This window comes from Quercus lobata, chromosome 6 (genome assembly GCF_001633185.2).
Source record: "Quercus lobata isolate SW786 chromosome 6, ValleyOak3.0 Primary Assembly, whole genome shotgun sequence".
NCBI lineage: Eukaryota > Viridiplantae > Streptophyta > Magnoliopsida > Fagales > Fagaceae > Quercus > Quercus lobata.
The window spans coordinates 24036899-24058989 of record NC_044909.1 but is presented as its reverse complement, the minus strand read 5'-3'; the positions used below and the strand labels follow the sequence as shown (position 1 = coordinate 24058989).

At 34.0% G+C, this 22091-nt stretch overlaps 2 protein-coding genes across 2 annotated transcripts; both read left to right on the top strand.

Annotated features, from left to right (window-relative positions):
• Window positions 1-5135: 5135 nt before the first annotated feature.
• Window positions 5136-6863, top strand: LOC115950015 (zinc finger MYM-type protein 1-like). The gene is made up of 2 exons (XM_031067269.1): window positions 5136-5989; window positions 6089-6863. The coding sequence occupies exons 1-2, from the start codon at window positions 5136-5138 to the stop codon at window positions 6861-6863; spliced, it is 1629 nt and encodes a 542-aa protein (XP_030923129.1).
• A 7975-nt stretch (window positions 6864-14838) lies between these two features.
• Window positions 14839-21306, top strand: LOC115949634. The gene is made up of 11 exons (XM_031066909.1): window positions 14839-15102; window positions 15210-15293; window positions 16470-16565; window positions 16651-16723; window positions 16824-16925; window positions 17046-17119; window positions 17274-17381; window positions 17506-17643; window positions 18517-18622; window positions 19036-19244; window positions 20793-21306. The coding sequence occupies exons 1-11, from the start codon at window positions 15034-15036 to the stop codon at window positions 20859-20861; spliced, it is 1128 nt and encodes a 375-aa protein (XP_030922769.1). The 5' UTR covers window positions 14839-15033; the 3' UTR covers window positions 20862-21306.
• Window positions 21307-22091: the final 785 nt, after the last annotated feature.

The window sequence follows — 22091 nt, the reverse complement described above, 5'->3', positions numbered from 1 at the left end:
AAAACAAAATTAAAATAAAATAAATTGAGAGATATCCTATTTGATTGGTAGTATAATTAATTTGAGATAGAATTTAAATACAGTTTCTTAGATATTGTGCCTTAAATTTTCAATTAAACTTAATTATATGATTGTATTACTCAATGCATGTGGCATTAAAATCAATCATGTGATTTATTAGTCCATGCAACCATATGAATAGATTTAATTGGAGAATCTAATATATACCGAAACATTGAACTTAAATTTTGTCCTTAGTTGAATAACATATTTCTTCTCAAAAAAAAAAAAAAAAGAACGTCTTAGTGTTCATTTGGAAGTAGCTTACCTAGTTTTCTTGTTGAAAACATTTTATAAAAAGTAATGTAGCTAGAGAAAAGTTAGTCTAAATAAAATAAGTAACTCATGTGGGACTCAAAAATAGTAAAAAAAATAAACAATAAGCTGGCTTATAAATGCATTTCAAATTGACAATTTAATATATATATGCTTCATTTACATAATGGAGGAACACTTTTTCTTTTTTTCAATAATTCAATAGTTGAGGGTTTAGGTTATTTGAACTCTCGATGTCTCTTTTAAAAATTGCAGGAGGTGCTAACCAATTGAGATACAAGATTCTTGGTCAAAAATACCTTATTAATGAGGCCATACTTGGTATTAATGAAGATCACAATCCAAAAATGCTTATGAGAAATAGCTACTACGCGTACATAATATCTTGTTCGTCATGCCAGAACAAGATAGGCTCATACTGTCTTGCAGAAACGATTTTTATGGAAAGAACAAGTTGAATTAAAAGAAACTTTTGTTTTTGTCCAATTTCCGCTTTCAATAAATAAGTGGCTATAGACGTCGTTTCATCCATCTTATCTTATTTTCTAATGCAAGTACTTTCACGACATATATAGCAATAATAGCATACTGATCACATCAAATTGACAATTATACAACCCCCCTCAACATTATCACGATGAGCTGTTAACATTCTTCTCATTCTTTCAACATCCCCCCTCCCCCCCACCCCCCCCCCCCCCCCCAAAAAAAAACTGGCTAACATATGGAATTAGTTGCTAGTTTCACTTTCGTCTTCTTTCTTTTTCCTTTTTTTTTTTTTCCTTTCCTCAATTAGTATATGCTGTTTTTTTTTTTTTTTCAATTTTTAATGAAAATTAGAATGAATATATGATTTAATAAATTATCACTTATTCTAAAAATTCAAATTATTAAGAAACTTTGAATTTAATTATTTAACTAATATTTACATCAATCAATTGATAAATAAAAAACATTACAATCGCAAGTTATGTATCGTAATGATTACATATTACTTACCATGGCTGATGGCTGGCTATTGTTAGGGCAATGAAAATAACAATTTGATACATATAATTTCATTTATTTACCCAAAATAATAATGATAATGATAAGGATAATTCTGGAAATTTGATAAACTCATTCATATAGGCAAAGCTGGCGGTCCTAATGAACCCGTCAACCTTACTTGTACATTCATCAACATAAATGACGATATCATCAAGCCGACGGTTCCACCTCAAGGCCGACGGCTGCGTCTCGAATGAGACAACCAGAATGCATAGACAAGATAAGAAGCTGATGGAAGGAAGCTGAAGGGTATAAGTAAACCTTTGATGGATCTAACATGACTTTGCTTGGCCTCCACGAGTTTATAAGGAAACATCTTGTGCCCCACGACTAACCCTAATCAATGGAGATTCCTACTAGGAAAGGATCTCGCAAGACACGCATATTAATGAAGATCTTCCCTACAAAGAAAGACTCTCTATGCTAAGGAACGGATGTCAACCCTATGCTATTATAAAAACCCCAAAACCCTCACAAACCGAGGTACACATAATTTATCACAACTCTAAAACTCTAGAGTTGCGAAAGTTCTATAACTTAACCTTTAGAGGTTATTTGGCCGGTATCACACCTATACTCTCTACAAGATCTTCTTTGTTTTTGTTTCGCACGTGTTGATTCAAGCACGTGAGGACTGTGTGACTTACTAACGATTTATGACATCATCAAATAATAATATTTCCGAATGGGTTGATACCTCTATATGGTTTATGTGCATAAGAAAATGCAAGGAACCTCACCTCAGTAGTACCGTCGGGTACTAATTATGTAAGTAATATTTCTAATCAAGTTTAATTATATATGACAAAATAAATAATAATAACAAAAAGAAAAGGCAGTAATATATAATAATAATAATTCCATATCATAATTCATAATATCCTTGGTTAAGGTAAGTGGGAGTGGGATTGCGGTCTCTCCATGCTTGCCGATAATTGGCGCTTTATGAATGACAATGACAATGACCTCACCTAATGAAGAAAATTGATCAAAGTATATGCTTTTTGGATTGTGGGAGAGAAAGTGAATGACGTGCCAGGGTGACCCTTTTTGAAATGGAAAAAAGGATGACTGTGTCTGTGTGTATGCATGGGAAAAGCATTTCCACACACGTAAAGCTTTCACGCAAATGCCCATTTAATTAAGTCATCTTTTTGTCTCCTTTTTCCTTCCATGTTCCCATTTTGAGGGGTCCAATTATGGATCACTTTGTAATCTCCCCATCCCCACATATATATATTTTGTTTGGAATGCCCAATGGGCAGTAATTAACTGCATCAGTTTCTTGTCAAATACCAGTTCACCCATATATTAAAATCTGATTGCAGAACCATGATAATGCAGTTAATTAGGTTTTCCCAATTTTTATGTTTTCCTTTTTCTTAGCTAAGATTTTAATTTTAATATTAATAGGCTAAACTAATTAAATGCGAATGTGACAAATTAATTTGAAAGGATTAAATCATGATTAAAACTTGGATATATATATATATGAAATGATTAAATCATGAATTCAAACACTTGGCTGCATTGATCAATAAGATAATAATAGTGTTATTTTTTCAAAGAATAATTAAATTTAAAACAAGGTGTTCAAATTCAATTAGAAAATTTAATATACTTCACCAGGGGTGGAGCCACATAGTGGCTTGGGGGGGCCGTGGCCCCTGCAAAAAAAAAAATTCCCATTAGACTATGAAGAAAAAATAAACAGGCCCCCCCTACCCATTTCTCACCCATTCTCTCAGGCCTCAATCAAAAATTAGGAACACCCTCAAATTAAAAAAAAAAAATATATATATATATATATATATATATATCTATTCTACTTTCAAGCCAAAAAAAGAAAAAAAAAAACCCAAAAAAAATTTGAACTAAAATCTGAAAAAAAAAATAAAAAATAATAATAATAATAATAATTTAACAGAGAAGCCCACGGTGAGCCCAGTAGCTCACTCACAGCAAGCCCACAGATTCTCAACCAAAAAAAAAAAAAAATTACAGAGAATCAGAAAATCGAACCCATCACATCGCTGCAGAGAAATCAAATCGGTGGCAGAGAAATCAAACCCCAATACTGCCTATACAGAGCAAATCAGCAAAAGCAAATCAAACTCAACAGCAAACCAAACACAGAGTGACAGAGGTGTTTATCTAAAAAAAAAAAATCCCCAATACACAAACCAAAACCAAACCCCAGCAAACCAAACCCAGTAACCCACGGTCACATCGCCGCAACGCCGCAACTTGCTTGTCGTCGTTGTCGTCGCTCGCCCCTCATCGCAGATCACAGATCGCTCTGCCTCTGCTCCGGTGCTCGATGCTCCCTCCGGCCTTCCCTCAAGGTATTTCTCTCTTTTTCTCTCTCTCTTTATCTCACTGTCACTGAAATGAAAAATGAAATGATTGTAGATCGTAGACGGTAGATCAGTCATCGGAGATCGCAGACGGCAGATCGCTCTGCCTCTGCTCCGGTGCAGCGTTGCTCATTCACTCGTTGCTTCCTCCGCTCCAGCTCCAGCAGTCCGGCCCTCCCTCAAGGTTTTTCTCTCTGACTCTCTCTCAGTCTCTCTCTCTCTCTCTATCTCACTGAATGACTGAATGAAAAAATTGAAATGAAATTTATGATTTATGAACGTCTCTCTCTGAGTCTCTTTATTCTTTAACTTTAATAGCCTATCTGTAATATGATCTCACTCTTTTATTGGTTGGCTTTTGCTTTTTTTTTGTTTTTGTCTTTTTAAATTTGTCTTTATCTTATCCCTTTTTGTTGGTCAGTGTGTTGGTCTTTAGTGTAACGTGTGTTTACTATGTTGTGATTTGTGATTGGCATTGCGAAATTTTCTGATTGCAGCTGGCTATTGTGATTGGGGCGCATGTTGTGCTTGTCTGTTGTCTGTTGAGTGGGGTGGGGAGGGGCTAGATGGGCTCATGGGGCCAGGTAAACAATAATTAAAGTAATGTAATGTGCAGCACATTACACTGCTTTAATTATTGTGCTGCACATGGAATGTATAATGTTTGGCTCTTTTAATGTAATATGTACAAGGGGCTAAACAATATAACAAATTAAAGCATTATAATTAATGACAAATAAATTAAAGCAATATAGTTTATTGTTACGCTAAACAACAATAATTAAAGCTATATAATTAAATTAACCAATACATTATAAAAGACAAATTAATTAAATTATTTTTGTTTTTGTTTGAGGGGTTATTATTAATTAAAGTTGTATTAAAAATGGGTTGACTGTTTAAATTATAGTGGAAATTTTATTTTTTTCTTAAGTATGAATAACATTCATATAACTAAGCAAAAATTTCTAATTAAAATTTTATTTTTTAAAATTCTTTTCAGGTTAATTTTTGAGTCATATTCTTAAAACTAAAAGAATTATGAGCAAACGAAAAACAATTGATGCATTCTTTAAGAAAAAAGATGTTAGCAATTCAGAAATTAGGACACCTATGGCTGTAGAAACAAATGTTAATACTTCGATGCCTGACAAGCACCCCTCCAAATGTCCAAAACTTCAATCTGAAGAGATAAATCGTGATCTAGGAACACGTAAACAAATATGTGAATTTCCTATCAACAAATAAGATGAAATCCGACGAGCTTATCTCATAGAAGGTCCATACCAACCTAAAGATATAGTCTATCCATACAATGATGATACTCATCGTCGTCGATTTCAACCTTCATGGTTTGTTTCACATAAGGATTGGTTGGAATACTCACCTTCAATGGATGCGTTATATTGTCTACCTTGCTACCTTTTTAGTAAGAAACCAATAGGTAGTCCCGGATCAGATGCATTCATTTCAACAGGTTTTAATAATTGGAAAAAGGTGAAAGATGGAATGAATTGTCCTTTAATTCGTCATGAAGGGAAAGAACCAAACTCCCCACATAAAATTGCTGTGAAATGTTGTGAGGATTTAAAGAATTATTCACGACATATTGACAAGCTAATTGAGAAACAAACATCAAAAGAATTAGAGAATAATCGGTTGCGGCTCAAAACCTCAATAGAGTGTGCTCAATGGCTAGCATTCCAAGCTTGTGCTTTTAGAGGTCATGATGAAAGCCTTGATTCAAAAAATAGAGGTAATTTTATTGAATTGATAAAATTCACATCAACTTTCAATGGCAAAGTAGCTAGTGTTGTCTTGGAAAATGCTCCAGGAAATGCCAAATATACATCACCCACAATTCAAAAGGAGATTTTGCATATTCTTGCTAGTAATGTGCGAAATGCTATTCGTGAAGAAATTGGGGATGCAAAATTCTGCATTCTTGTTGATGAAGCCCGGGATGAGTCGAAGAGAGAGCAAATGGCCATCATTTTGAGGTTTGTTGATAAAGAAGGTTTCATTAAAGAGCTTTTCTTTCATGTTGTGCATGTTAGAGACACTACTGCATTGACTTTAAAGAAAGAGATATGTGCTGTCCTTTCTCGTTACAACCTCCACATTGAAAATATTCGAGGTCAAGGATATGATGGGGCTAGTAACATGCGTGGTGAATGGAATGGATTACAAGCTCTTTTTCTTAAAGATTGCCCATATGCTTATTATGTACATTGTATGGCTCATAGGTTTTAATTAGCTCTAGTTACAGCATCTAGAGAAGTAAAAGATGTTCATCAATTCTTTGATCATTTGGTTAATATTATCAATATTGTTGTTGGTTCTAGTAAGCGTAATGATGAATTGCAACATGCTCAAGCAGAACAAGTTGAGAATATGATTGCTTCTAATGAAATTAAGACTGGAAGAGGTGCAAACCAGATTGGTACTTTGCAACGAGCTGGAGATACTAGGTGGGGATCTCATTTTCAATCTATTTGTAGTTTGATTAAAATGTTTGATGCTACTTGCAAAGTTATCAACACTATCTCTGAGGAAGGGGCTAACTATAAACAACGCGGTGATGCCGAGGGAGCTTATCAGGTATTAACATCATTTGAATTTATTTTAATCTTGCATTTGATGAAAGAGATAATGGGAATTACTAATGTTCTTTGTCAAGCTTTGCAACAACATTCTCAAGACCTTTTAAATGTCATGCATTTAGTTTCAACTACAAAATCACTTATTCAAAAGTTGAGAGATGATGGATGGGAGCCTTTACTTGCTAGTGTTATATCATTTTGTGAGCAACATGAAATTGATATTCCTGATATGAATGCTCGTTACACTAAAGGTCGAGGTAGATATCGTCGTCAAGATGACGATTTAACAATGGAACATCATTTTAGAATGGGCATATTTACAGTTGCAATAGACTTTCAATTGCAAGAATTGAAAAGTAGATTTTGTGAGCTAACAACGGAACTTGTCATTCTTAGTTCAGTTTTAAATCCCAAGGATGCTTTTAGATTATTCAAAATTGTTGATATATGCAATTTGGTTAAGAAATATTATCCTCAAGATTTCACTGAACATGAACAAGAACTTTTGGAGTCTTAATTGCAACATTATGAGCTTGATGTGATAAAACATCCAAATTTTCAGAATATGAGTACAATTTCCGAGCTATGTAGGGGATTAAAAATTTTAGGAAAGTCTAAAATCTATTTTTTGATTGATAGACTTATTCGTCTTGTGTTGGCCCTTCCAGTTTCTACAGCAACTACATAATGAGCTTTCTCAACTATGAAGTTGTTAAAAACAAGACTTCGCAATAGAATGGAGGATGAGCTTTTGGCAAATAATATGATAGTTTATATAGAGAAGGAAATTGCAGAGAATTTCACTATAGAGATGATAATGGATGAATTTTATTCCATGAAAAATCGTCATCAGGCATGATTTGATCCGGTTGATGACCCGACCTGACCCGAGTAATGGGAGATTTACTGAGGCTTAGTCCATGGAGCGGAGGCTTGGGCCGACAAAAAATTTTTGGCCCGTTTTGTAGCCCATTGTGAATCCTGTGCGCAGGATATAAGAGCCGTTTTTTTGGTGATTAGGGTTTTGTCTTGTTGTTGTTTTTGAGAAAGAAAAACACTGTAGCCGCACATTGTAATTTTCTTTGATAATAGTGAAATCTCCGCAACTCTGTGGACGTAGGCAAATTGCCGAACCACGTAAATACTGTCTTGTGCGTGTGATTATTTTACTTTTGGCGTTTCGTTTTCTCTATTTTTTTGTTTCTCACAGGTTTGGAATTTCGGTTGAATTCCCAACATGTTCAAGTATATAATGATATATGAAAGTTGATAATTTTGTATCCAATAGACTTAAGAATTATATTTAGTATATCTCTGTTACAACCCGGCCCCCCCAAGTATGTATTCCTGGCTACGCCCCTGTACTTCACCCAAGGTACATATTGTATATATAAGTTTTACCCTGAAATCATAAAGTGTAAAATCATTAATTTTGTACGCATAGTAGCAGTTTTCCCATCTTTTTTAGACAACATATATAGCAAGGGTACGGAATTATATTTTTCTGAATATAAGTGTAACACATTAGATTGGAGAGCATTTCTCATAAACAGACGTTATTAGTTTGAAAGTTTGAATCTCTTACTCAAGGCTAAAACTCATTTATGGAGAAAAAAAAATGCATTGTGACTTTTAAGTTGGCGTTAAGTCAAGCATTGCACTTTGCATCCTAAATTATAACCCACATTACACTTTGCATCCCGCCGTCAATTATGCCGTTATCTTGGATGACATTATGTAAAAAGATCTAATTATCCTTGTCTTCAATCCCTTAGAAACAAATGAAAAATTATCCTTTGTTAATTGTTACCCTAAACTATAGTCCCAATTATATTTTGTACCATAAATTTTGCTTTTCCATCTAAGATAACAGCAGAATTAATGACGAGGTGCAAAGCGTAACATGAGTTATAGTTTAGGGTGCTAACTGTGCACTTTGAAAGTTTAGAGTGCAAAGTGTAATTGGGGATATAGTTTAGGGTGACAATATGTAATTACCCTCTAAAAAATAAAAAATAATAATAATCGGTAATCATGAAGATGGCTTGTTGAAGGCCGGTTGAAAATCAATTTAGCTAGCATCTAATAAATTCCAAAACTTGTGTATGGCCATTGTCATGCCACATTATAATAAAGTACAACAACACTTGAAGTTAACCCCAATATTATTCTTTTTGGCGCAAACCATGTTAAAAAAGATAAACAAAGGTTTAGCTATGTGTTGTCTGGGCCTTCATGCAAGTCAACTACGGATAAATGGATACAAAGATAGAAGAAATATGATAAATGTTTTGCCTTTTGTATTATATTGGCCTGATTAATAGGAATCCTTGACCATAGGCACAATCAACATGCAAGGACTTTGATTAGTTAAATTTGTAAAAGCAGGGAGGAAAAGGAAGATTAAAAGAAAAACAAACGCCCTCCAAAGGCAAAAGGCTAAGTCTTATCATGCTAGCTGGTCGAATGCATAATTCAAATCTTATCTTATTGGTGTGAAATAGGAATATGAAATCTCACTAAAACTAGATCTTGTGAAATAAATACTCTAGAAATGCTTGTCGCCTAATTACGTCTGCAATGCATAAGACCATGCATCATTTTTTTTTTTTTTGATCAACAGAACACGTCATCTCACAAAATTGCTAGTGACAGTTGGAGACGCAGAGCTCTATATAAACACTAAGAACTACACTCACGCACCCGATGTGGGACACAAGCCCAGATTTTTTTTATCAACAGAACATTCCATCTCACAAAACTGCTAGTGGCAGTTGGAGATACGGAACTCTATATAAACGCTAAGAACTACACTCATGCACCCGATGAAGACCATGCATCATAGATCATAGTGTCTGCTTACATTTACATGCGGTTGTGGCAGTTAGATTTAGAGTGCAAAACACCCAATTCAAACATGAACTACGATATACATATGGCCCAAAAAATTAACTAAAAGTTTCTCACTTTTGAGTCCTACACTCCTACTCAGTGGTCAGTACTCATACTCATTAAGCCAAATTGAATTCCATAGTTTGTGCACACTGCACCATAGTCTAAAACTCTTGTATAATATATATATAGCTCACTTACTGTTACAAGAGAATTTTGGACACGAAGATTTGCTATAGTTAATGTACGAGCTAGAAGAAGTTTCTCGATATAAAAGGACACAATTATGCAAATTAAAATGGTGGGGCAAAAAGATAGATACGGTGTATTTTCAGAAGTTTACTTTTGCTTGCTTTTCTGATCTTTCACGTTGTATCATTAACTTTTAGGGTAATGCTTGTCAATTGTAATTTAATATATGCTCGTGCCGCATTTCCTTTTTCTTTTTTCTTTCCTTTCTTTTCTTTCTTTTCCATCTTTTTCTTTTTCTATTTTCATTTTTTCTTTGAGGATGACGTTTATGATGTTTATGCATGATTTCACTTTATCAAGCATATTTTGTTGATATTTTTTTTCCCAAAAAATCAAATGTTGTAGGTAGTTTACTGAATGAAATTTTTCCTGTATAATTTTCTGGATGATGAGTCATATAACTCATAAGGCCGGGAAAAAAATAGTTGGCCTTTATTGGTTCAAAAGTGGTTTTCAGCTTCATGCCAGTTTGTCTATACTTTAATACATATCAAAGGCTTTGGTCCATGAGATTCTCATTTTCACACAGAAAATGCTATTAAAATAAAGTTAATCAGTAATATTAAATCTTTTCTACCTTGAATCTTGTATTTATTGGAAATAATTATTGTTAATTACTCAATATAGTTCTTTTTTGTTTTTTCATCGCTTTTAATTTTATTTCATATTTTTTTAGTTCGGCTGTAGAATCAAACTTGAAGTATAGATTCAAACTTGCCCAAAAAAAAAAAATGTTGTCATGTGTGTAGTTGGGAAAGGAAAATTAGTAGCCTTGCCAAGGCATGTGATGATGTTATCATACTATAAAAATGGTGTACCGCATAAACACTGTTAAGGATAAATTTTTCACACCACATGGCTTCATTTCATTGGCAACTCGTACCACATCAACATTATTATGGATTTTGGGAAAATCTCTTTTAAAGCCCATATTTACACAAAAAGGCGTCAAAGCCCATGGTTCAAGCTCATAGCACATCATCTCATTTTTGGCTCATGATCCAAGCTCATGAGTCTCATCAGGGGAATTTTGGAAGTCATGGTTTGAAGGGCCAAGAAATATGTTCAGTAAAGCTCTAGTGGTTCAAAGTTGATAAAAGAAAACATGTTGCTTAGCATGTCTTCCCCAATTTCCTGAACTCTAACGGGTCAGTGTGCAATAGGTAACATTTGGTAAGCCTCTTATATCACATAACACTTAAAATGATAAAACTCCTCATACTCTTTACATAAAAATTAATGTCCATCATATAATATAAGTTTAAAAATGTAATTATATCATTTCATATTAATTATATTATTATTTTCATTTACATCAATCCCAAGCACATGGCTAAATATATATTAATATCTCATATCTAGCATTAAATGCTCCCCTTACTCTCCAAGATTTGGTTAAAATACAAAGAGACTATAATTACATCTCTAAAACTTCATCAAATATCAACCAACTAGTCTATTACTTACCGAAATTATATATGGACTAAACATATAATTTTCCAAAAGAGGAAATTTAGCCAAAAATACTAGCAACAGCTCCAGCAGAAGCTGCAACAACTCCAACAGAAGCTACAACAGCTCCAGCAGAAGTTGCAACAGCTCCAGCAGCAACTGCAATAGCTCCAGTAGTAATTTAGGTAGTTGACACGTCCTAAAATGACATCACTTGCCCATTAATGCCCAATCCCAGCAGCTTGCTGTCATACCCAAAGAAGTAAAGGTCTGATAAAAGAAATCATACAATTTTAAGCTAAGATCCTTAGCCTCCAGCTGCAATACCATAAATAGGAAGGTCCGGATTTTTTTTGAAAATAACTATAAAAGCCAAACTATTTTATTAGTTAGCCAAGGTTTGAAATTATTTTGGAATCTAACAAATCGAGTGTTTTATTGTCGATTTTGGGTTATAAATCGAGTACATCATACTCGATTTCCCAGTTGCGCCAGCAGCTGAGCTAGAGGATCTATCCATGTAGGCTTGGAAATCGAGTCTAATAGACTCGGTTTTTGTTCATAGAAATCGAGTCTACTGGACTCGATTTTCGTTCATGGAAATCGATTATGTCATATAGAAATCGAGCCCTAAAGAAGCAACGATGCAAAAACTCAGCAACCCAGGCGCTGATTCTGACCAAACCTAGGTGGCGAAAGCTTCAGGCGATGGAAATCAAATTGGATGTGTGGTTTCTCACCGCTGCTCCAGTGGAAGAAAGAAGCAACGATGCAAAAACCCAACAACCCATGTGCTGATTCTGACCAAACCCAAGCGACGAAAGCTTCAGGCGATGGAAATCAGATCGGACATGTGGTTTCTCGCCACCACTCCAGTGGAGGAGAAGAACACGTTGGAGTGGAGAGTGGGTTTGATTTGTTTTGGATTTGATTTGTTCATGGGTTTTCGAGGCTTAGAAGTGGAGAGTGGGACAGTATTTGGAGAAAGTAAAAAAAGGAAAGGAAGAACAAGAAAGTCGCTCAGTTGCTGAAGCAAAACTAAATTGAGTCCTATGGACTCAATTTCTAGATGTTTGAACTTAAGTCCGTCTAACTCGAGTTCTATGTCTACGTGGACAAATTTCCACGTCAACTGCAGCATGATGTTGAAATCGAGTTTACTGTATTCGATTTAGCAATCCAAAATCGAGTTTGTTACACTCGAGTTGTTAGATACCAAAATAGTTTCAAACCTTGGCTAACTAATAAAATAGTTTGGCTAAAAAACAAAAAAAACTCACTAATGAAACCACTTACTTTATCAAAGACTTTTCCTTATTTGCTAAATTTCTCTTCAATTAATTCTAATCTAGTTACATACTTGGCTCTATATAAAGAGAACCAAGCTATACACTAATTCAACCACTATCCATCCCTCTCTCACCCCCTTATTCTGAAACTTCATTCACTTTGCTGCCATATCTCTAAACATCTCCATATCTTTCTTCATCTCTTTTACAAAATCCTTCTTCTTAGATAACACCTATTACACACACTACTACTCATCTCTCCCACACTTTAATATTCTGAAACTTCATCATTTTGCTAAACAAAAACACTTCTCCATCTCTTTCTCTATTTCTCTTACAATACCTCTCTTCTTAGAAAGCAACATAACCCATGACATAACACAAAAAACCACTCCAACAGTAACTATAAGCTCATGTATTTACTATATTTAACCTTCATATTATCTATCTCATACTTTCATATATTTCACAAATACATTCCTCACAAACTATCTATACATATTTCTCAAATATATTTCTAATCTGTCTTACAAACACCATATCTCACAAAACATATATATATCTTACTATCTCCATACATCTTAAAAGATGTTCAAACACTCTTCCAAGAACATATTATAAAAGCCCTTCTCATGAAAGACATATGAACATCAATACTAAGGCCTTTCTCTTAAAAGGCACAAAGACTTCATATTAAAGTCATTCTCATTGAAGACATACATTTTTAATACTTAAAGCTATTCATATGAAAGGCACAAATTTATAAAATTAAAAGCCCTTCTTATGGAAGACAATATCACTCATACTTGACCAAAAACTAAAAGAGCATTACATAGGGAAAATCATTTAAGTGCATGATTAAGGGGACAAACTTAACCATTTTTCCCTTTCAATTATGAAAGTCACCATGAAAGGACTCATAATATCATACCACATTGCTGGACTCACTTCATCATGTTGCTGAAATATTATGTCCACTGCTATTATACGGCTAGAGCTAAAAACTATGAAAATAAGTCATTATATTTTTATCTCCAAAATTATACTATTGAGTATATTTTAATTTATTATCATTGTATTGTTGTACTTATATTATTCTACTGCTGGAATGTTATCAGCTCACTAACGTTATACGACTGGAGCCACAAATCATATAAATAACAAAGTGATGCTATACAACTGGAGTAAGAAACATACAATATAAGTCAAAATCTCTCTATCTTCAAGATTACATTATTAAGTACATGTTAATTCATTGTTATTGTACCGTTGAATGCAAGTTATTTTAATATTAACTCACTATTTAATAAACATGATCTCACTAATACTTCATTAATGAACATACATATTAACAAATCGATCTACCACCGTTACACATATATTATTTGGACATGAACCACCACTAGACACATATTTTTTAGAAATGAACTACCATTGGACATATATTATTTGGACATGGACCACTGCTGGACATACCTTATTATGTTGAACATAAACCATGAATCGCAGCTGGATTTGGATTATTGGACTCATCCCATTATCGGATATATGACACTTAATTAACCCCTTTCTAATATTGGACATCACTTAATAAACATAATAATAACGTATCAACTCATCATTTAATCAAAATTATCATGTTAAGCATATTATTTATATTTATCATGATTCTGAGACTTTGGGCCTTATCTATTTTGTAGGCTTAAAATGCACTGAAAGCCATTGGTCTATGCGGCCCAATGTCGAGTTCCAGATTGGACTCCCCAAAACAAATCCGGGCCTAGCAAAGTCACACCTCCAACAAAAGACACGTGGCTACGCGTAAAAAACCGCCCCCCGACACACACTATAGGAGCTACTTGGGAAGGAAAATATTTCCATGAGAGAGATATTGCCAAGTGAATAACCACAACCCATGAGAGAGATATTACAAGGGTCACAAATGTTGAAAAAGGAAAACTGCTCAAAGAATTGTATTCTCCCTAAAATGTTACCTTGTTGTCTATAAATAGGCATAAGGTTATTAAGCAACTTCATTCCATTCCTTCCCTTTGGACAAAATTTTGACATAATTTCCACTTTCACTATACTACCATCTACCCATTGGGACCAATAGTGATATCACAACAAATTTTTGACATAACATCTTCAATAAAATTGTCAATTATAGCCTTGTGGTAGATATGTGTGCGGGTGTTAAATAGGATTCATCAATATTATATGTTGTTGCATGGTCAATCCGATAAAGGTTTGATGAAATATTAACACATCAGTTTGTTATAAAAATATAATGAGATTTTGTTATAGAGGTAAAAAGATCTCATATTAAAATAAGTACTTAAAAAATAAAATAACAACACTTTGTATGTTTTTATGCGTAATAATTATGATACATAATGAAATTTTATAATATCATCTATTATCATTTCTCACTTAAAAAGAAAAAAAGAAAAAAAAAATCTTTATCACTTTGGTATAAACTGGGGGCATTGAAAGTTCAAAACACCACCAAAGAGGCCCAAACTCAACGGGCCAACTATTGCGTTTGCGTGGTTGGAAACCCATTCAAATAGAGACACATTGCCAAATGCCAACTCCAACTTTCTCTAGTACTAACCAAAAACAAAAGAGAAACTCCAATTTTTCGGACCCCACACACCGAAAAACAAAACGAAACTTCGTCGTTTCGATTTAAACGACGTCGTTGCGAGCCTAAAGCCGTAAAGAAACCGAAACCGAAACTCGCTCTCTTCATCGTCCCCAGGAAACCACCAGATCAGACTCTCTCCCTCTATCTCTCCAATGGATTTTCGCATTGGCAGCATTTTCTACCTGTTCGTCTTATCCTCTCTTCTCTGCCCGCAATCTAGGGTTTGTTCTTTCTCACTCAACCTCATCTCTGCCTAAATTTACTACGAAATTGGATTGGATCTATTGATTAAATTCTCCGTTTCAATTTGGTTGATTTCGATTTACAGGCTGAAGATACTGCTTCCGTTTTCTTCATCGATAGCTCAACTCGCCAATTTCTTCGCACTCCATCATCTAACGATGTCGTTCAGGTCATTCCTTGTTCTTTTTTTTTTTTTTTTTCTTTATCAACTACGCTACTTTCTTTTTTTCTTTTTTCTTTTTTCTTTTTTCTTACGGAAATGTAAATTCAATCTTAGATTGAACAAGTTGAGTTACATGTGCATCCTGTGCGGTGCTTAGGAATTTTATTGACTTTTTAGTGTTTCGTATGTGTCGTGGTTTAGTTTCGATTTTAAAGAATTAGGCATCAAACTTTGATAATTTTAATTTTTTTTTTTTTTATGCATCAATGCCATTTCTGATCACTCTGTAGTTCATATACCCCTTTTTTTTCATAAAGAAACTTTTTTTTTTTATCATAAATGTTTTGTTGTTGGAGAACAATATCTATATGAAACAGTAATTTTATAATTCAATCTTAAGAAACACTGAGTTTCTGGCATTTTATTAAGTTGCAAATGTATGAAATTTCGTTTTTTATTATTATTTTATAATTCAATAATTGGAGGATGGGGAATCTAGATGTCTCCTTTAGAAACACCAAGAAGTGCCAACCAGTTAAACTACAAAGCTCTTAGCTGAAAGGTATGAAAATTCTTTATTAATGTTTGAAAAAGTAAGAAAATTAGAAAAGGTAGTTTTTCAGTTTATTTATAATCATATACATATATTCATAAAGGGTTCGTTTGGATTTGTCGATTTGAAATCACGGATTTGAAAATCAGTTGTTGGTATAAATTGCTTAATATTAAATTTCATAACACATTATTATGTGAGCTTTTTTAACTAATAGCCTAGTTGTTGGCTTGTAGGACTGTTGCTTTTACTTATCAAAAAATGATTATGTGAGCTTTTGAGATTTTGCTCAAACAATAACACTTTTGAAATTATGGATTTGAATTGACATCTTACATCTATTCATTTCAAATTCACATATTGATTACGCTCAAATCCCTCCGTTAACTTGATAAATAGTAAAAAATTAGGCATCTCATACTTTATTCAAGTTATTAAACTAAAATTGAAATCCAAATCCTTCCCTTTAAACATCTATGTCCAAACAAATCAAAAAATGTTTGAATTTTATGGTGTTTTGGTAGATATCATCTTCTAGCACATGAATTTAGTTATTCACAGCAGGGGACAATCGATGGATGCCTTCATATGATCTTCTCACCATATGTACCCATTTTTACTCTTCACAGCCTGATTCAATGTTGCCCTCAGAAGTTGGAGCTGCAGTATCAGTCTTACTTGGTTTTTCACCACCCTTGACACTTTCAGCTGCTGGTTCATCTAAGGTTATTGAAATTCTTATTAAGTGAAATGGGATTTTCAACTGTCTTCATGTTTGGCTTGGTTCACAACTTTGTTTGTCTTTTGCAGTTGAATGAGGTTCTCAAGCCTAATCCATTTGATAGGCCTCGTGCGGTTTTTATCCTGGAAGTCCAAGGAACAGGTTTTTTGAAATGCATTTTGGACAACTATAACTCTCAGTTTTATTATGTTGTTGTAATTTTGTTGGCCTAGTATTTAGATTAATGTTTTTATAATTTCAGATCCTAAGCTAGTGGTCAACTCAAATAATGCCATGTTCAGCAGTGCGTCTGAGAGAAAGGTTAGTTTTGGTTTGGAGAAAGCTGCTGACATTCAACTTCCAGGTACGTAATCTTTTCTAAACATCTATGATTGGAAAATATAATTTAAGAATATGAGATTTTTTTACATCTAGATCATTTTATCATAATCTGCTGACATTTAACTTGTATGATTTGCCAAAGATGAAAACAAAGTCTCCGTGTTTTCCCTGGATGAATTTTTGGCAGATTATACTGACAAGGAAATTGGTGAATTTGTGAGTCATCACTGATGTTATTATACGTTGGATTTCATTTTCATGCTGTTTTTTCCTTTCTTGTACTGCTTCATTTTGTTCACAACTTCACATCTGGGACCTAGCTTTCTTCTTCTAATACTTTTTTATTTTATTTTTATTTTTTTCTGTTTAGGCATCTTGGATGGATGGTTCTTATATTGCCGATTCCCTGGAGCCATTAAATGGGGATTTAACTATCCCCTTGGCAGATGGTGCCAACATGAATCTCCATATGTCAAAGGTTTACTAAGGATTTTTTTTTCTCTACATGTCTATCCATTTTATTATTGAGAGATGATTCTATTTTTTTTAGTAACGAAATTTCTCGCATTTGATTCAAAAAATTAAATTTCATTTGTTTTCAGAAAGCAGATAGGGATTTTATTGTAAGTCTTCTGTCTCTGATTCGCAATTTTAGAAGGGCAGTAGAGTTGCATGAAGATTTGGCACAAAGTACACGAAGTCCAGCTGAGTTGATAACAGGCTGTTTTAATGGCTTTAAGGTGGTACACCCCGTTATTCTTTTAGTTTTAATCTTTTAAATTTTGTTATGCAATCCAATTTATTGCAGATTTTTATGAGTTTGAATAACAAGAACAACAGTTGCTAGATTCAAGAGGCTTATTCTTGGAAACATCCTTTACGGATTTCACATTTTATTTTCTTATTTTCTGTTAAGTACATTTTATTGTCTTATTAATTAAACTATAACAGTAGACTACACAATGTGGGTAGCCTTCCACTTCCTTGTTAGAAGCGTTCAGTAGGTGACTTTGTACTAGCTGGGAAAATTTGATGTACACATTTGTTCATTGTAGCTTGCAGCATCTTATGTGTAATTTGATCTGGGGTTCCTGAATTTCCTTGCTTCAATTACCTGTGTAGTTGACTTATTAAATATTTGATCTTTGAAAGAAAGTGGCCTTTGCTGTTATTTTTTATGTAATTCTGTGGACCTTTGAAGAATAAAATGATAGGATTCATGTTGAGATGAGCTCAATGTCTCTTGAGGTTTAGAGCAAAGTAAGAACCTCTTCTAGCATCTTTGGTTTCATAAGGCTTTCAAGGGCATTGCTTTATCATGATTGGGGATGAGCCAAGTAGTACCCTCTTTTTAGTTGTTGGGGACTGACTGATCTTTCTTCTCTCTTTGTCTGCTTAACTTAGACTATTGAGATTTGTCAGTTATAATATATCTCTCTCTCTGTGTTCTCTCACTGTGTATATGTGTGTGTCTATTATGCTTACTATTTGTGCTATTATTTATAGATTTTAGCTTCACACACACACACACACACACACACATATATATATATATATTTATTTGTTTGTTTGTTTGTTTATTTATTTATTTATAAATTTCACAATGAAAACAGGCTTTGTCAGAGCAATATGGATCTGATGGTGTTTCTAAGCATGGAGTGGATCTATTGGTAGCTACATTGTCCAAGATATTTGATTCATTCCAAGAAGCATACAAAGGTCAATTATCTTATTTCTTTGAAGTCATTACATGATCTTAAGCTTTAGCTTTGTGGCTTTTGTCATGCCATGCTGCCATGCCAATTTAACTATAAAACTCTCAAATTACCTGATAGGCTTCACATAATGTTATCAGTGTTACAATTTCTTTTTCTGTTTCTACGATAACCTTGGGGTTTGATTAATGTAAAGGAGTGGAATAGTAAACTAGTGGAATTTAAACACAAACTTCATATGAGCAGATCCCTTTTGATGCAACTATGTATTTAGGAAGATTAATGATCATGTGTGATCTCTGCTATCTTTCAAATTTTATTTAGTGATCACCTTTTCTTTTTCCTTATAAATTCAAATTGGTTGAAATTTTTCCCCCCGGGTATCATTTAAATCAGTGGTAATTAATTATATGACAGGTCAAATTGTTGGAGTCATCTTCTTTCGTGGGACACCTCCCACAGAGTCGGGCAAGCTGTTGAATGTGATGTATACTTCTCAGCCATCTGCACGCTGGTTGGTGGAAACAGAAGGCTCCCATAGTGAGTTTGATCCACAAGTGGTGTTGGTTAGGTGGACACTTGCCTGGCTCACCGGAATTATTCTTCTCATTTCAACCTTCATAGGGGTAAGATTGGAAATTAAATAAAGGCTTACTAGCGAGAAGGTATTGGATATCAAATGATACCACGTCAACGGTATCAAATCCAGTAAGTGAGAGACATGTCTGGAAGAAATAACTACCTCACTAACAAATGAAAGACGTGTTAATGGGTAGTTATTTTTGCATACGTTTCTCATTTATTGGATTTTGATATGGATGATGTGGTATTATTTGATACAAAATACTTTTTTCCTTACCAACATGTTTTACACAATTTAAACTGAAAACCAGTACTGGTCAAAAGCTCTATGCAATGCAACCCAAGATGAGTGTGTTCACACATTATGTACACATGCATGCACATATTTTGCTAGAAAAAAGCACAAGTTTCCTTATTCTGTATCTTTAATTTTGAGGGAACTGCCAATGAGCTCTAGCCCAACTGGCACCTCCTCCCCTCATGGGTCCAAGACCCATTGGGTGCATGCTTAACTTACTAATAAAAAATACTTGAGGGAACTAGGAAAAAATAATTGATTGTAAACTAATGAAATGGTTAGGTGCATTCTAAATGAGTCTTATTGAGCTTCTGGTCAAAAAGAAAACCAGCCCTGCATTTGAAATTAACTTGTCACATTCCGTAGTAGTTGACTTAAGGCTACAAAGTAGACTTTAGAATCCGCAGATTGTATCAGTTCCTGATTTGCTACCAGCATTTTCTCTGTGAGATTGTTAAAAAACAAAGGACTAGCAAAAGCAATGCAGTTTAGATGTCAAAATCCAATGCAGTTTCTCTTATTTATCTATTTATTTATTTATTTGTTGATTTATATATATGATCTTGTAAAACTAGGTGACTTTATACATAATTCAACAGTAGTTTAAATTATATTATCGGTACTGTTAGCCATCACTTTGGTCTAGGAAATTCACATAGTACCCAAATATTGAGAACTTCGAATGATTGGATATCCGTGTTTGGCAGTTCTTGTTCTTCTTTGGTAGAATTTATTGATCTTTTAATTTTCAGATTGTAATTCTTTAGAAGTTTCTTTTGGCCAATAAAAAAAATCAAAGGAAAGTCTTAGGTAGTTTTTGATGATTATGTATCCAAGTAGAGGGAATGAAAAAATGTAGAGGAAGACCAAAAAGAACATCAGTAGAAGTAAAAAAATAAGATATGACAATTAGGGAAGTAACAGAGTGTATGAGTTCAGATATAATATTTTTGAGAAGCAGTTCAGATATAATAAAATGGAGGAAAAGAATACATATGGCTGACCCTAACTAATCTGTTGTGGATCCGTTGATGACCCCAAAAATTTGGGACTTAGGCTTGTTGTTTTAATGATTATGTGTACATTGTTTATTTGGTGTCTTTTGATCGATTTTGTGGATCATGTGAGCTTTTTTGCATTTGACTTGGATGCTGCAAGTAGGAGATGGTTAGACCATATTATGGATTTTCTGGATTTTCTATGTTTTGGGCTAGAATGGTATTTAAGTGGATAGCATTTATAATTGACTTGTGGCAAAATCGTCATTAACTTATTTGTCTTTATTTCTCTGCAGGTATACTTCCTTCTCAATATGCCCATCACAAAGGACACCCTTCTGTATTCTAATGTGAAGCTCGACTAAGCCTGAAAAGGATACACTTGATATATCACCTGCCAGATTACACCAGATCGCCAGTGAAACTTATTTTGCATGGGGACGTATTGTAGATGTCTCATTACCAATGTCCTTGTTGTTCATGAATATCTCCCTCCCAAATTGTTCTGTGGTATCTAATAGCTAATAAGATGTTCTCTTTGTTTAGGCGTTGGGGGCTAGATTAATGAGAATTGGGGTTATATAAAAGTAAATTTTTAAGACACAAGGTTGTTTTATGTAAAGCAGGGTACTGGGCACCATAGGGTGGGAGGGAGACAACTGGGAACTTAAGATGATTTTATGATGATGTGCATTTTGGATATATGAGGGTGATTCCGCGTTGAACTGTACTTGACGATGGACTTCTTGATCAACGTTGTTATTTTCTGAGTTTTGAAATAGTGAATAAGTTTGATTTATTTCTCCTCAATGATTAGCATTATCCTTCTTGCATGTGCACGTTGCGTGCAAGCCTCTAAACTAAATCCGCTGTGGGGTGTTCAAACGCCGACCTCAATGGACCGCCAGAGGCGGCCACTTCTGGGGTCAATTGTGCTGATCGGTGCTTAAATGAAGAAATTCAGTGTAGCACTTGGTTTAGGATTTTCCAAACACCCCCTCTCTCCCCCCCCCCAACCCACACACACACGTGTGTGTGTATATATATATATATATTCTTTGTGAATCTAGATTTGCCAAAATCCACTTTTCATGTCAAATTTAGAAAAGATTATTGCTTGACGTAATCTGTTTATTAGATCTTTTTTGTTTGGGATAGGGGATCTGATCCATTCTAGAACTTTGTTTAGTTGTTTGTAGCTAATCTTGGTATTCCTCATTTTAAGTTTAGCATTATTTTGGACATAAAAGATATTAAAGTAAATTGTGAAAACCTGTAAATGCACTTTTTTTCATCACAAACTGCGTGTTTGGTAAATCTTAACAAATACTTGTTGTAAAAAAGTGACTTTTCCAAATACAAAGGAGACCTGCGTTATTGTGTGGCAGTTAAGAGTATTGCAATTGCAGGACGACACAGGATGAATCTAGTTCAGCTTTTTGATATTTTGCTTTTTAAAAAAGTGGTGGTTTGAAAAAGTGGAATATGAAATTGAGCCTTTTTAAAAAATAGAGTGTTCAATAAAAACTGTTAAAAAATGTTTTTTTTTTAAAGTTGAGTATTTAGTTAGCATTTATCATAATTGTGGTTTGAGG